The sequence below is a fragment of the Andrena cerasifolii genome, chromosome 9 (genome assembly GCF_050908995.1).
Source record: "Andrena cerasifolii isolate SP2316 chromosome 9, iyAndCera1_principal, whole genome shotgun sequence".
Taxonomy (NCBI): Eukaryota; Metazoa; Arthropoda; class Insecta; order Hymenoptera; family Andrenidae; genus Andrena; species Andrena cerasifolii.
Window position 1 is genome coordinate 12,831,793 of NC_135126.1, and position 16,780 is coordinate 12,848,572.

The 16,780-nt window shown below is 49.0% G+C and overlaps 2 protein-coding genes across 4 annotated transcripts in view; one reads left to right on the forward strand and one right to left on the reverse strand.

Moving 5' to 3' along the window:
* The window catches only part of LOC143373065 (uncharacterized), a 43,447-nt gene extending 30,040 nt beyond the window's left edge, over positions 1-13,407 (forward strand). For both annotated transcript variants that reach the window (XM_076819873.1, XM_076819874.1), the window contains exons 5-7: positions 7,939-8,029; positions 11,035-11,091; positions 11,860-13,407. In XM_076819873.1, the coding sequence (XP_076675988.1) occupies positions 7,939-8,029; positions 11,035-11,091; positions 11,860-11,942 (231 nt within the window). In that variant the 3' untranslated portion in view covers positions 11,943-13,407. The remainder of the gene's footprint in view (positions 1-7,938; positions 8,030-11,034; positions 11,092-11,859) is intronic.
* Positions 13,408-14,058: 651 nt separating this feature from the next.
* The window catches only part of LOC143373061 (uncharacterized), a 55,300-nt gene continuing 52,578 nt past the window's right edge, over positions 14,059-16,780 (reverse strand). Inside the window, exon 8 of one of the 2 annotated variants that reach the window (XM_076819861.1) lies at positions 14,059-16,610. In XM_076819861.1, the coding sequence (XP_076675976.1) occupies positions 16,302-16,610 (309 nt within the window). In that variant the 3' untranslated portion in view covers positions 14,059-16,301. Of the gene's footprint in view, positions 16,617-16,780 lie in introns of both variants that reach the window. The other variant, XM_076819860.1, reaches the window with a different exon arrangement.

The window sequence follows — 16,780 nt, forward strand, 5'->3', positions numbered from 1 at the left end:
TAGTACTTTCTCGCTGTGGCCCTTCGGTGTTTCCTGGACGTAGCTGAGAGCTGCACCACCTCCTCTTTGCCTTGTAAAGGGAAACTGGTTACACCCACCTTCTCTTGGTGTGTTTCTCTTACTCCAGTTGTCTGTACTCGCCTGGTCATTGATTCATGAGCTTATGTACTCGTCCACATAACATCGTCCCTGTTTCTCCTCCGTTACCTCCTTCAGTTCCCCACGACTTGTACGCGACAATGAAATAGCCGACAAGAATTCCATCCGGATAGTGTGTCGGATCGTTCAGAGATTTTACGAGTTTTCCAGTCCCTCCACTTAATGCCTCGTCCCTTCTTGATGGCCCAAGCTCCTTCTGAGATTGATAGACAGATAGAGAGAATGTTGCGTAATGTAACGACCCACTTCCATTACATATGCATACGAGACTCTACGATCCAGCGACAAACCTAGCTGGTTCCCTAGTGAAAGGAGGGAGATATGAGGGTAATTAAAGGTCATTTAAAAAGCACCCTTTCCCGTCTTTACACCGACGAATTCGCAAGTTTTCTGCTGACGGGAGGGAAGACTCGTGGCTTTCCAAGACGGGATTTCATAAAGTCGAGACGAAGATCGACCATCTACTTTAGGAAGTTGTAATATTCACGGCAAAGGGGTCGGGTTAATGAAACTGTCTTCAATCAATTTCCATATCAAGATCTGGCATACCGGGGGTGCGAATGGAGCTCGTGTAACGGCGTCACCTAGATGAATAATTAAAGAGTCCTCTCCCCCTGTTGGGAGATGTAAAGTGGCTACGGAACCGCGGTACATCCGTAATTAAACAACATTCAGCCCCCGCTACGGAAGCAACCTAATCCAAGTTTCGTACAAATGGCGGTACTCTCTAGTTACCGCCAATCCTTCAGCTTCTGCGCCAGCTAAGAGATACCTTTTAAGCTCCGCGAGCACGGGCAACGGGAAGGAGGAGAAAGTACTGGTTTCGTATAGAAGCGTACCTCCATTAGTCCCTCGGCACCGTAACTCCACGGAGCCGTAATACGATTCAATTCTTTGGATATAAGTCCGAACCTCATGGGGCCCCTGAATCTATATGGCGTTCGTGCCGAGCCAACGAATCTGTCGAGTTGCCGATAAACATTGTCCCGCGGAAATTCCAGCAAACTCGATTTTAAATCAAGCGAAGATGAGAAAGAGGGGCCCATTTTATAGAAGCTGCAGCGAGAGTGAATGCCAGGCCACTCTTTCAGTTTGTAGCATTCGGCGCGCTTGAAATCTTTAGAACGTGAAACTTCACGTCGAACGGGATAAATTTCATTTCCACAGCCCCGCAAAACGATGCATGTTCCTATTTGCGGGAAGCTACGATTGGCCGAAATCCCGGCCGCTAGGGAGACTCGTACGATTTTTCTGAAAAGGAAGGACAGTGTCCATTGATATCCTTTATGGTGCTTCAATCAGTCGTTCCCTTTGAATGGACGCATTACTTTCAAAGGTATGGATACAAGTTATGCGCTGAGTTCGCTTTGGAAGGCTAGGTATCGCGTTCAATATTGTCGTTCCCATTGAAATTTGTAAAATAAACTTTCACCCCCTTGCGAGCAATAGAAGGGCTCCCTCGAGTGTAACGCAATAATGATTAAGCCTCGATCCAGCGTGCTACGGCGCTACAGGTGTACGTAGTTTCTTAATTCCACGCATTCCCTGTATTTCCCGCTTCGTTCCTCAAGCCGGGCTCAACGTCAGTTTATACAGAAAGAAGGTATTTTCATCGATAATTTATTTCCTATCTAGTGATAACGTTCGCTTACCAGGAAATTAGTATTAGGTATACGTTATCGTGGGAATTCCACTACCGAAGAGTCGAACGACTTTCTTCGTTTTTCTCTACGGCCTCGGTAGCGGCGTGGTCCAGTTCCAGAAGTCGATAATGTGCTTTCGACACGCGATCGTACCTATTCGTCCTCATTTCCACCGCGGCGATAATATACCACCCACGCGCAGTTATCGTACATATTAGTTAACCGAACGAGCTTAGCACACCATCGATGCGCGTTCCAGCGAACTAACTTCACCCTAGCGGTCGCTTTAAAGGCAGTTTCTTGCTCGGCCAGCGCACTGTCTGTCTGGTTTTCCGCGTTTCCAGCGTTTCGACGAGTTTCCAGCCGCGGGCAACTCGCGAAAATACACACGAGGCGATCTGTATTTCTTGCGACGGTCGGGCAAGCCTTTCGCGCAGTGCAATTCGCAAACACAACGGTCGCGTTGAAAATATTTAGCTTTCCGTGGAGCACGTTGCGTACTCTGGTAAAACGTAAACTGCCGGGTGCACGTGGAGCAGCGAGGTTTCCCGTTTCTCCCTCGGTTCAGCCAATAACAAACTGCAAACAATTATGGATCTGTAACGCAGTAAGCTGCGACAGGCAGGCGAATAATTGTCGCAAAATTACATTTAAATTCGCTTGACGGTGCAGCAAGCGATAGAAAAACGAGTAAACTCAGAGAAACGAACCCCAAAGATTCGGCCGTATTAACCGCACCAAAACCTTCCATTCGAATTTCATCCAGTGACGCTCCGTCCATTTAGAACATCATCGTCGAATTGAATCCTCTGACACGTTAAGAATAACTGCACCCACGCCTTCAACATCCTACTTTACGCAAGGGGACTTTTTTCACGCGGCACGTATGAAAATTCGTATTAACCCGCCCGGCGGACACTGTCCGCAGTGCCCAGAGAGGTTGTCGTGTCCGAAAAAAAAAAAACAGTGGACTCTGCATCCATTATCTTGTATATTACAGCGGAGCTCGGCTCGCGTCGCTTTATATGCATAGCTCGCGCGTCTGTGCATCCGCGGATGCGTGTAAAAGAACCACCGGGCGAATGGTGACGAATTTCTGGCGGCCGCGGGGGCGTGGGCAGCAGAGGAGCACGTCGCAAAGGAAGCGTGTCAAACCATTGCGCCACAATACATTCTAATGACTGTAGCTTCGCAGCCCTATCCACCACTATCCACGAGGACTTTCACCCTCCCTCCATTTTCGCGCTCCATTCTTCTTCCGCCGCGTCTGCCTACTCTTCCAGCCATTCCGTAGCCTTTGTTGGCCCGTCATTCTCTTTAGCGACCATCCCGTTCGATCTCTCTTTCTCCCTCGCCCCTCCCGCCGGGTTTCTACCATCTCCAGGAGCCTCCCTCAATTATCGAGGAGAATATTACATACATTAAACGGCACCCGTCGCGAAACTGAAATCTTGGCCGCGGTATCAATTTAACCGTCGTCTTTCGTTCGTCAAGGGGAATCGTTGCATATTAATTCGATGATACGCCGGGAGTATTCGTTTTCCCGGCCCGTTAACGAGTCTCGCATTACCATCCCGGCCCCGAGTCAATTTGTCAGCTGAGTAAATCCAAGCCGCCGGTATTATTCGAATCGTTATTCATCGCTAACTCGCGGCAGGGATATCATTTTCATCGTTCCACGGTGAACGACCGGGGTGAGCAGGTTCTCCGTCTTCCTATTAACGACCTGTTTCCTTGCCGCTTCCCTCTTTCCCGTTCCCGAAGCCATTACGCGTTTACGCGCGGACGCACGCCGCTGCTTCATCGTCGACGGCCACTTTTATCGCTCTATTTGCTCCTGTGTTTCATCATCGGCCTCAAGTATGCACAGGAATTGATGTTCCGCCTCGAAATAATTACTGTCCGTTGTTTACTTTCCGAGGATCATGCAGGGGATGGTTGAAACGTCAAACGGGCTATCCTCTTTCCAATTCCGCTGATGCATTATTCACTGGCTGTTTTTGGGCTTGATACTACTTAGACGTCGCGACGTGGAGAGGGAATTGAACGCGCTGAACAACACTCTTCCGTTGATATGAAGAAGCACGCGAGCTGTTGAGACTCTAATCATCGAAGGGTGCTCGTTCCACTTTACATTATCGCATTCCCCAGCGCGAGGGCGTTAACGATCGGATCCACCAGCGAGCCCCTGCGTCGAGAGCTTCACCTCGATCCCTTTAAATCGCCCAACGGGCGCTTAAAGAGTTTAGCGGCCGGGCATTGGGGTCAGACGCGACGTATCGCAGTTACCGAGTCGATATTTTAATCTCCGCGGGCTGGCAGCCGGATCGCAGCGCCGGTCGCCGATGAATAAAAAAAAGCAGGAAACAGGGAGGAAAGAGCGAGGGAAACGCAAACGAGCAGGAGCGAATGATTCGGCGAATGAAACGCGGAATGACTTCGAAAGACTGGGACCGAGCGACGAAAGATATAGTAGAGCGCTAAGTAGTAATACGTATTACGTTCGAGGGAGCAAGACAGAGGGATTTTGGGACCTGAAAGGGATGAAGATTCACAAGAGACAACATGACGGCAATCCTTCCGTGGGTGTATGGCGAAGCACTACGATTCTGACGCATCGATGCGTCAAGTAGAAGACAAAGGTAAATAGAGACTGGCACACAGGTGGAGGATGGAGTCGGAACGGTTCGGTTTAGGAGATGAAAGAACAGAAGAAAATACACAGACGAATGGGTTAGGGACGTATCCCTGGAGCTTCAGCGCTCACGCAGACGGCTTTGTGTGCTTCGGGATCAGCTGAAGGGAGTGAATGCACACGAGTCCCACAGAAGGTACGTAAAAGGGTTACTCGGCAAAGCTACGCGTCGATCGAGAATCCTAGCGTTTTAATCGCGGATTGCGAATCCCCCTTGGCTTTGTAGAGCTAGCAACAGTCGCGCACGGTAACCAATTATCCGTTAATCGGCGAAAGTGGCTTTGTGGAATGGGTTCGCGCGCGAGAAACACGGCCCACGAGCCACTTTTAATATCGCAAAGTGTACGCTCGCCCCTTCCTAGCGAGTAGGAGCACCGCTCTAATTGGTTATTAGGAACGATAGGAGAGCCGCGGAGACCAGGGAAAATTGGAGCAGATCTTAATATGCCGGATGTGACTACTGGGGGACAACGGTGCCAGTGAGTCAAGGGAATTCTTTGTCGCGTTCTCGGATGCATGCCCTCGATTAAGTTTGCGTCACGTCTCGCCGTTCCGCGAGCCGCGCGATTATCGTCCCGTGCCGTTTTCGAGAGCCCGGGCAATTCGGGCAATCCTTTTTCAGCTAACTCCGCGCGAAATTTCCGCGATTTGTCTCGAATTCACGTAGACGCGATAAAGTAGGCGAAACTCGCGAACATTCGCCCGCTATCAGACGCGATACGCCTATGGGAAGGCGGTCGAGGGTGGAACGACATGATTTATCTTACGACCCTCGTGTTGCTGCGAGAAGAATGAGCAGCGGGATGTGGAGAAACATGTTGGAATCTTGGATCGCGGGGGAAAGGGTGAGACTTGATTTGTGACTGGCTTGCCGTAGGTTAGGTAGCTCGGGGGTGCCGATAATTGTTTAATCTTTCACTCTTCTGCCCTGTCTTGTGCGTACAGTTTCGCGCCTCATATTTCAAACGTGGCGGGAGAATTGAGATGTTTTTAATCTGCATCCCACCATCTGTCGCTCGTGCACGTAAGTGCACTTTCGCGGTTTAATCAGTACCGTCCAATGTCTATCTTTCGTCCCCGTCTTCCTCCCAGCTCTCTCGACTCCACTCAACAGGCCAAAGGCGAGAAAATTATTCAAGGTTTCGACCAGCGTTGACCTCTTTCGCCAGAGCATTGTTCAAAAGGGCCACTGCTAACAGGCGCGTCAAAACGTGTACTTACGCGCATTTAATCGTCCTTAGCCTTTGTACCGTAACCGTTCTATCAATGATTTGTCAGCTCGATCGTCGATAGATCGACCATCTTCGCTGGACGGTCGGGGAGAATCTCGCGGTGCCCTGGTAAAAGGTGCACGATTGGCTTCAGCATGGTGCAAGCGCGACTTCAATTATGCACGCGACAATGGTGTTAATCACGGTGTTCGAGGATGTCAACTCGACGCTCGCGAGCGCGAGAGGATGCGCTCGGCGAAACAATGGAATAGTTAGCGAGCTAAATGATTTAGTAATTGCTTTAATCGCCGCCTGATTGCGATTTCCTACACTTAGTCGACAATGGTGCATCGAGCGTTTAGGACGGCCAAGTCGTTGTTGCAGCAAACGGAATCTTTCGTGCTACACTTTCTCTCCAAACCTCCTTCCCACTTCTCACTTAAGGGACGATGCTTCCTTTACTCTTTTCTTCATAGCTCCCGAAAACAGAGAAGGCTCAACGATCTCCAACCGACGGGGGAGCTGTTGATTCGAAGCAAGTATGAACATCCAACCAAAGTAAAAAAAAGGGTCTTCGTGTATTAATTTTGAGTATTTATTAGGACTGTATAGACCTTAGAGTACTGGAAATCATAAAGCATTTTAAAAAATGACAATCGGCAAACACCTTCGGTTACGCGTACTCATCAAACGTCTTCAATCTTTAGTGGTGTACAGTCGCGAATTGCAAGCATTTTTCATATTTTTTTAATATTTTTCTGTGATGGCTTGTGTTCCTCCAGGTATGTAACATGTTTTTGTATAAATTTTTTACACATTACATAAATAAATTTGTTGGAGTGCTTCACGTACTTTCTGTCAGCAGATATTCTAACTTTATCGAAGTGTGCAAAAAATTGCACGTGTTTGCATGCATTGTGCTTTTCGTATATAATAACGTTTATATTTTAGAAATTATTGGAATAAAAAGATATCTGTGCATTTTCTGGAGTTACGAAACTTTCTATTTGGCGAAAAACAAGCGATTCCTGCAGATATGCTCGATTTATTAGACTTACCTAACAGTTATACAACAGTAGAATATAAAAAAAGATGATTCTTGTAGATATAGGTAGCAATTAAAATAAAAATAAAGTTAAAACTATTTTTTGTAAATAAACAAAATTACAACTTTATATTTTTGTTGTTTTGTGCTACTAATATCATGTATACATATATCTATGATTCAATTACATTTCATTACTTAATCAATAACACTGCTAGAGACACAATAATATTTTTCTCGCGCTCGAAGCACGGTTTAGCCCACTGTGCGACGTGTAACAGTCGTGTATCGGCAGTACCCGTGTATCGATCGTTACAAAGAGGATACACGGAAATAGATTTCACACTGTATCTAACGATTCCCAGAAACAATATTTATAATTTGTAACGCAGAGCAAAAGTTTCGTGATTAAATTGCTCGAGCCCCGCGAAATCCGCGGCGTATATTGCCCAACTCTATCCGTCGATACCAAACGAACGTTCAGCCCCGCGGAAACAAATATTCCACGTGATTGACAAAGTTATTTCCTCGTTACGCGTGTCGGTTGGCGAACTTTTCTCGTTTCCAGCGAGGCATGGCTTTCGAATTTCGTCGTCGCCGGTTCCCGACGCACGAGCGTGGGGGGTGGTTCTTTGAAACGTCCTTTCGTTTTTCTCGTCTTGCCGAGCCCGTTAATCCCGCAGCGCCGAAACAGCGTCGAGATGGTGGATGGCAGGGGTGTTTCGTCGACCCTGGATCGGCTCGAATGTGTCGAAGGCTGCGGAGTACGTTCCCCAGAGCTGCATCAATCGTAATTCTATTTTCCACGCCCGTCCAGACGTTTCGAGCCGGGCCTGGATGCCGCGGCAGGCGATAAATAATGGACGTGAGCGCGTCGTTATTATTCCCGCGGTGGCATTTTTTCGCAGGCCATTGCCGGGCTACGTCGTCCCGATAATCGACGCCTTCAAACGGACCCTTCTGCTTTTCGGTGCTCCAGGCGAGAAAGAAAGAGCCTTTTGCCATTTTCTCGCACAGGATATTACATTTACCACCACCTCTACCCCCCGAAAATAAAAGAATCTATTTCGCCTGATGATTCAAACCCGCCTCCTGCTACGTGACCCTCTTTCCCATTGACCATCGAGACTCGGCGGAGCGGTTCGATGACGCTTATTTTCTTTTTCGTTTCTCGTCTGCTTTCAGGTGTTCGACAAGCATAATCGTGGCTACATCACCGCGTCCGATCTGAGAGCCGTGCTGCAATGCCTCGGGGAGGATCTGTCCGAGGAGGAAAGTAGGTATCGATTCTGTCCATTCGCTTCAATAATTGCTATCCTCAATTTCTAACGGACGTTTGTTGGTTTGTTGAATTTCATAACTGCTGAACCGGTCCAGAAAAATGTAAATAGAAACGTATATAGATTGGATAGGAAGGCGGATATTAATCCTCGGGGAAATGGGGGAGAACAAATTGGAGCGATCCAGAAATCATTCTCTGTGTAACGTATGAATAGTTGTAATTCCCGGGAATTAGTACCGATCGCGTTAGTAGATTGCACCCGACTGCTCCTTTATCGAAGCGAACAGGAGAGCCGGATCCAGGGAAATTAATTCGTCACTTGCAAACTCGGGAGCAACGTAGAGAAGCCAGCGAAGAAGACTGGGAGCTGCGAAGCTAGGTGACGAAAGTTTTACTCGGAGCGCCAATTCCGTCCCTGCCACCGGCAGCCCTTCATTTCCACGACAAATCGATTCTAGTTTTACATCCTCGACACGTTTGTTAAAACCCGAACCAGGGGCGGGCGTTGGTCAAGCTGCTGCTAGAATTTAAGAGAAAAGTCGAAGAGGTGCGCGCCCGAGCGAGCGTCTGTTCCGCGAGGATTCGGTCCCCTGAGTTATTCTCGTGCTGCAGATGTACGCAAAACTCCCTCGAGATTGCGAACTGCGGAATTCCTCCGTGGGAACAAGCTCCATGAAACCATGCGCCGCGGAGTGGAGTATGTACAACGAATGCCGGAGGTTGTTGGAATCTAATGTTGCCGTTACGATGTTTTTTCGAAGATTACAAGATCTAAGAAAACAGAGAGGGAACCGCGAGGTAGCGACTGTTATTACACCAAGAAATATCTGTTCCCATTGCTCCGGTTCACCAGCTGTTATCTCGCTGGATCAGGTAACGCGGCGTCTCTAATTTTATTTGACGCGTCATTACGATCTTTCCGCGAGTCGTGATTCGTCGTTTCTCGCGCGAGGGACCGGCTCCTCCTGTTTCGCCGCCGCCTGGATTCAAGGGGATCACGGGAGAATAAGTCACGTGGATAAACAGCACGGTGGAAGGCTCGACCGAAGCTTCCTGTTCGGAACTCTCGTTATCCTTCCGTGGGTTCGCCGTTGCACGTCACGGCAATCCTGCAAGCTCCTTTGCAATTTAAAGCGACCGTCACGTCCCGCCGTTCCGACCGATAGTCCGGAATCTTTTATCCCCGAGCAGCGAAAAGTGTGACAAACTTCCTTTCGCGCAATTACGCCCGAGATTGTTTTAAAAACGCGGCGATTCGTCGAGCACCGCCCTGCCTGGTGAGTCGAGAGGAATTTGGAATATTCCGTGGGCTACGGAATGGTGTTCGCTTCACTCGATTTAAGCAGAAAGTCTACCAGACTTATTTCTGAACGCGTGGGTGGTATTGCAGAGGATTCGAACCCATATCGGTGCTTCCTAAAAAAAAATCAAAACACAGTTTATTACATCGTACTTTATCAGAATTAATTTTAGTTTACCTGCAGCAACCGTGTTTTGCTATTTCCCCTTGCGCGCAAAGTATCGACGCCACTTACGCGACTCCGCAAAACAGGGCTTTTCTCCTTCGGTTACTTGAATCAGCCGTCGGGATGAGCCGCGTAATAAAGTTAACTCGCCCGAACGAGCTAGTAAAATAACACTGGGACAGCAAAACAACAACGAAATTTCTTGGCAACTTCCCACGGCGGGCAATTAAGGAGCGCATCTCGTGTAAATTTGCCCGCGTTGCGTTAATAACGCGCTTTCTCCTGCGAGACGGTAAATTGCGTTCCCCTCCTGTATTGGACTGCGAGTCTATAGTGACCGACGTAATAATACGTCGGTACATGGGATGAGGTTACTAATTGACCGGAATCAATTTGTGATGTACACGTATTTCTGTTCGCATTAGTAGTTGCCGAGGGATATCAAATCGATCACGGTAATACCGTTGATAACGTCGTTCGAGAAAATTGCTGCTTTTATAATTTATTGTGGTCGGTCGTAAATAGCGCCGTTCCTGACGATATCGTAGGGTCGGAGGGGCTTTGGGCATCCTTGGAATCAATTTTTTTATTGTCATTACTTATTAATCGTGTTAGAAGCCTGTAGGTCTGTCGGTCTTCGTGGGTCGCAGAGGTGCTAGGGCTTAGGGGGAAATAACATTAGTCACTAGAGACCTGTTTTCGGCTCGAGGGGAAGTTTTCTCCCGTAAACATTTGGCAATCGATTGGAATTACTCTTGGATCGACGAGGCGCGAGGAATTAATTGTTATCGATCCCGCACGAAAATAATTAGAAAAGCTCCCTTTATCTCGAAAACTGGCGAATTCATTCGCGCGCCTGCCTGAACGCTGACGATCGCAGATCCCACCATCTATCCTCCGAATTAAAATCCAAAAACTGATAGCCGCGTGCTCGAACGGAGATTCATGCGACGATTGAAAAACGCGCTCGTTCACGGCGGAACGATCGTTTTTCACCTCTCCGGCTTGCGCGCGTTATCGGTTTCACGCAGGGAAATTATCGAGTACACGTTTTTTGCAGCGGAAGAGCGCGCCGCGGAATATTAATACCGTCGCGATGTTTCACGCGGTAATACTTGGGTCTGGACAGATTTTGCGGAAACACGGCGGCAGGAGCGGCGCAAGCTGCGCGGTTAAAAATTAAATTGCACACGGTCGTCGCGCCGATTAGCATACCATCGTCCGCGGGTGATTTTAATCAGACCAAATGCGATGCATGCCGTGTCCGTGGAACGCTCGCGATGGATGCACATCTGTAATAGCGTAGATATTAATTCCCACTCTTCCATCAGCCTCTCTGACCACTCTCTGCAATTATTCCGACAAACGTGCGCGTGCACGCGCTATCAGAGGACGATCGGGAGGCGCGAAGGTGGAAAACTATTTACCGGTAACCAGTATCGTATCTCCGATACCTTTGCTCGCAGGATCGAGCGGCGATATTTGAAAAATTCGACGGAACGCAAGGTGTAAGCCGTTTTTACTGTGTTTCAGTCGAGGATATGATCAAGGAAGTGGATGTGGACGGGGATGGACGAATCGATTTCTACGGTAAGCCGCTGCTTCATGCTCGCACACCACCATCCACTCCCTAGAGTTCCTAATAATCGGAGAAAAATATGAACGATCGCGCAGAAAAGAGGGAATTCCTTCGTACCTGATTGTCCTCCTTCCAGCTGTTTCACCCGCAATTGATCGACGCTCCCCTGCCCCTTCGCCGGAGGGGGCGGGGAGGAGAAATTGGGGGTTAAGAAGGGGCGAGAACACTGTGGTATTTCACGGGTTAGGGTTAGCTCGAGGCTAGGCCGACGATTCGCAGGGCGAGAGGAACCACTCGTTTCGCGACCTCGGTGGATGGTAACGCGACGAGTTTCCACGAAAGGGCCAGTATAAGCGACAAAAATCCCTTCGATTTCACGCCTGTTATTCTATCGCTCGAATTCCTTGTTCTCCTGCCAGGGACGTGTGCAGCGTCGGTCGCAGTGATAAATCGGAATATTTCCAACGCGGTTCCAATCATCCCTTACATTCCCCGCTGATAGCTTTGTATCGAAACTTCCGCACGCCCCTTTCCATCATACTTTAAACGATCAGGGATTCAGCCGCAGATACTAGAGCCGCGACAAGTAGGTCACTTCGCCCCTTCGCGGTTCAATTCGCGGAGCTCCGAAATTCAAAGAGATTGGTCGTTCCTTTATCCGGAATATCGCTTGCGTAGGCGTCTGACACGAGTGTTTAGGGTGACGACCCGGGGTGCTGTTTCTATGAAAATTTTCGGGACATTTCGATAAATCGTTATCGAGAGCTTCATTGTTCCAGAGTTCGCCCACGCGCTCGGTGAGCCCGGGATCGACGACGACGACGACGACGACGAGGATGAGGTGCAGTCCCCGGGCTACTAGAGTTTTACCTATTCTCGTGTCTGTGTTAGATAGAACGAATTAACGTTGAGCCAAAGGCAACCAACGACCGCGATCATCGCACTGTTCCCCCTCTGACATTCACTGTTACGAGTGCAGCGATTCTGCCCGAAATTCCGCTCGATGCTCCGGTCCCCTTCGTCGTGTGTCGGATATTACACGGGCGAGAAAGGTGGAGGGAAGGAACGGGGACACTTTGAAATCCGCGCTGACGCGAAAGATGGTTGCGCTTAGCGGCAACAGGTCGCGCCACTCTCTGCTACCGCAACGGGGTCACCGCACGATTTCGAATTCGATATCATGGCCTGGCCGTGACGCTCGCTATCTGTTCGGTCAATGTCAGAGGACCGTTTCGACAAGCCCTAATCTCACTCACAGTACGATCCGTAGATACAGAATGCCTGGTGTGATTTTATGTTACCCGATAGCACTTCGAAACGGATCGGATCCGTTGGATCATTGGCGCAGGAAAATGACGGGATGCTTTGCGCCTGATATCCTTTACATCCGGGCACACCTCGACTCGGGAGTTCGGAGTTTTTCGTCTCACGGTTGCAACTTCAATATTAGAGTAGCTTGAAAGATTCATCTGTAGTTATCATACGATTACCATATGCTAATATTTTTGGATGTTGTATACTTAACGAGGACCGACGTCTCGCGTAACATAAAGTCCCAGCAAGCGACGCGTCTAAACTTCCTCTTCGTTGTACTGAAATGTGTCTACTGATAAATCTTCGCGAACCGTATTCAATGGCTTGCCTGACGGAACGAGAATTCGGCGAGGGAGGCGGAGGTTGATCTACGAGTGAATCGACACTGTTCATTCTGACGGAGGGAAGGTTCGTCGAAGGGAGGATAATCGGCAAGTAGGTATCGATCGAGTCTCCTGCTCCTCGCTCGCCGAGTCTCTTCGTCCTTGATCGTATCTGGATGTACACGCGACAACGCGATCGCAATCGATTTCCTCTCGTAAGATATGTGGACTTTTCGATTTTAAATATCTCGTCTACTCTAGATCACGTTGTGCTCCACCTTAAACTAATCTAAAGTAAGAACAACAAAAGCACCGCGGCAAAATTCCATCGACCGCACCGCGAGGAACATCCGCCGATCGACACGATCGGCGAGGGTGGACGGAAGGCTGCTAGAACGGAACAAAAATCGTCGACGATCTGTCGGCTCACGCTTTTACTTTTTCAAATCTCTCAATGGAATTGCTCTCGAAAGGCCCCGTCCCACTTTTCCCCGATCCTCCGAGAAATTTATGGGGCCTTGAGACTGTGAATGAAAGTTACGTGGAATAATTAAATCGATCTTGATGGCTTTGCTCTCCTCGAGCTTCGTACTGTGTACCTTGTAAACGATATTTCACTGTTACGCCAAATAACAAAAGCCGCACGCTGTTTCAAATATTTCAAAAGGTCTAATAAATCTAATAAACTAATGTCTCATCGTGGTAACCCAAGTTTTTACTCTTCCCGATCCAGCCGATCCGCAGAGAGAATCGTTTGTCCACGAACTGTCCCTCGTGCTTGTAACAATCGAGTTTATACGCCCGTACAAAGGTTGACGGCAAATCGCGCATGAATCGTGAACTACCGAACGCGGTATCCAATTTCTTGTGAAGGAACAGCGCGAGCCACCGACTTCAAATATGAAAATCAATTTTCTCCGTCACGAGCTGCGTCAGCGTCGACTGAAACCTTCCAGCCGCGATATTCACGGTGGCTCGTGCACGAGGGAACTGTTCCTCAACATTCCCCAGCAAAACTTGGCCACGAGGAAGAAACAGGGTGAAAAGAATCGTGGGCTCAAAGAGGTGTTTCACTTGCAAGCCGTACAAACAGCACAACCCCCTTACATTTTCATAAACGTTCATTTTTATTAGCGATAAATAAACTTACATATCTTTACAGTAACAACATCCTCTCGTAACTCTCGGAAAATATGGTAATATCTATCCGCGAATAATCCATATATAGATCAAGACTTCCACTCTTTTCTTTGTCGATATTATTGTTGTTCTTGATGCGTTGCGTCGGGTGCTTGCTCACCCGGTTACACGCCGACGTACGGGCTCATATTTAAAAAAAAAAAAAAAGAGAAAGGAAGAAGTATTGGTACGACACGAATGGGGATACAGAGGATCTAATAACGCTACGTGTAGGTGTATGTGTATATGTGTGTGTTTTACATACGGCCTATGTACGAGCCTTAGTTAAATCCTAATAATAGCGAGCGTACAATTGTCGAACATACAAAAAGAAAAGGAAAACGTAAGACGTGAAACGTTAAGTATCGAGCCGATTTATCGACCGTCACGTTGATGCTGTCTTACAATTTAAGTTTCCCTATGCCATCCAGCTTTGACCGCGTTAACTGGATATCGCATCGGTTCGAAGGTTCCGCGGGTCGCTAAAAATGTCCCTTACTCGTCGCTAAATAACCGACAGCATTTCGAAATCCATTCCTTCCAGTCAGAGTCAAAATTCTCGCGAGAGTCCGATTGCCCTCGCGACCACGCCCGCGGTTCTTTTCGCCGATCGCGAAAGAAATGGCTATGCAACAGTTAAAAAATATGATCCGCCGATGGCCTCGAGCAAGGCGATGTATATATGCGTACGTATACATACCAGTTAAGAGGAAAAAGCTTTCGTTTAATGATACACCATGTTCCTTCGGTTTACTCGTCAGAAGCATCTATGTACACGTGTTTACGGGTATGCGCACACGAGCGCGTATTTTTTAGTGTGCGTGCTATCCAAGTACGTACGGCTGAGAATTTGTCAAAACCTTCACCCCTCAATCCCGCCACGAAGCGGATTCACGCTGTCGAATACGCCTTTGATTGGTCTCTGCGCGTTCTCGATTTTAACGCGCAGCTTCTCTCTTCTCCGTGCAACGTTCCGGAATCGTTAAGGGCGACATTTTTCTTGACCGCAAAAAAAATGAACGCCCTATCGATGCGGAACGGCGACGGAGCTCGCTATCGCGTCCCTCTCCGTCTCTCCCCCCCCCCTCTCATCCCGTTAGAAAATTTCGCGCGACGTCGCGTGGTTTCGATCGTCGAAAAATGTTCGAAAACAGGGTGTCGTTTCACGGGCGGCGCGTGCGGTGCCACGCGATGGGGTACGGTTTACAAAAATTTTGTATATCAATCGACTAACCCTAATCAGCGTCGACGCGGGACGCGTGCTCGTGGTTTATCAAATGGTAATTATATAAAAAATCAATTGTCCGTGCAGCGGTGGGCTGCAGTCGTTTGAGCAGTCGAGGTTTTGGCTCTTCTCAAGTCACTTCGTTCCATTCCCTTCCCATCGTTTTCCAGAGTACCAACGAAATTGGATGTTGATTCACTTGTTTCAGTCCGATTGGATTATCGAGTCGCGCGTTCACCAGGCATCGTTCCTTCTCAGACCAATCCCGCGCGGAGGACAAATTGACGGCCTAGTCCTGCCTGCCTTCTCCTGTCGCTTCGATCGTCAATCCAGAAACGTATCCCCGAGTCGTGGACCGTCGTCCACGATTCAGAAGACGCGAGACTTTGGGAGTCTGCTCACGGACCCCGCGCGGTTCTCCCTAGCTTCGATCCCGAAAAGTACAACCGAAGTCTCAACATGTTGGTGGTTATTAACGCTAAGTGTCCTTAGGTAAGTAACATTTAACCGCGCACAACGTTTTAAGTAGTTTTGAAGCAATATCGTTAGATACAGACGGAACACAACGACACGATGAACGCCGGCGACGGCGCCTCTGGCTGAAAGACCAGGCGAACTTGCTTCGTCGATGTGACCCCGTAGTTCGATCGTGCACCCTATCCACGTCCATCGACGTTCAGCTGCGAACGTTGCTAACATCAGCGAAATCAAAACCATTCGCAAAGTATCCTCGTACCGTAGGAATTGACCCTAGAACGTTCGGAGGCCCCGTGCAGCCTCCGCGGCCGTCATCTTCGCACGTCAGACGAATTCCTAAACTTGTTTGGCAAGCGTCGACCGTCTAAAACGGTCAGAAAACACCACTGGTAGAGCAGTGGGTTGGCAAAGGTGGGTCGACGGGCGGCGTGCGAACCACTCGCGACTCAGCCGCTAGAAGACCAGACGTCATCGTTTCATTGAACTAATACCATCGATCCATTCATCGCGATCCTGCCGGGCATCGATCTCCTTAGCGTTCTCCCGCGGGCTCGGGAACGCTCGCGGTGGCAACGGCAGCGGCAGCGGCGAAACGTAACCGTCTCCTCCTAACGACGGAGAACGCTGGTAGAGATAACTTTCGACGGTGGCGCGAGGATGAGATCGATGAGCGAGCGAAGTCCCATCTCGCGATAGGTCTCCCTCAGAGGACCGGCTCCTCGTCGGTTTCCTCGTTGTCTTCCTGTTCCTGCGACGAACACTGAGCCACGCTGGCTATCGTAAGGGAGTTGCTCTTGACGCGTCGCTGTCTCTTCGGCTGATTATTTCCACCGCTGCTGCTGCTGCCGGCGCTGGAGCTGCTCGTGCTGTTGTCCACGTTACTACCACAGTCTAGGTCCGTTTGTTGTCCATGGGGGTCTATCAAGGGTCTCAGAGCCGATCTCAGGGACCAGGAGAGGCGCGGATAAGCGCGCTCGTGCTGGAGGGTCTGCTCTTTGCTCTGGCTCTGTCTCTGCTTCTACAAGAGGGGTTGAAACGCATCGTGCTTGAGTATACTCTTAATCGGAGCGGGTCAAGAGCGACAGCATCAGGGGAAATGCGTGAATTATCGATCGGACTCTAATTAAAGAAGGTCGCGCGCGCAAGCGTGCCGGCAACGGCAACAATCGAACAGATATAAAT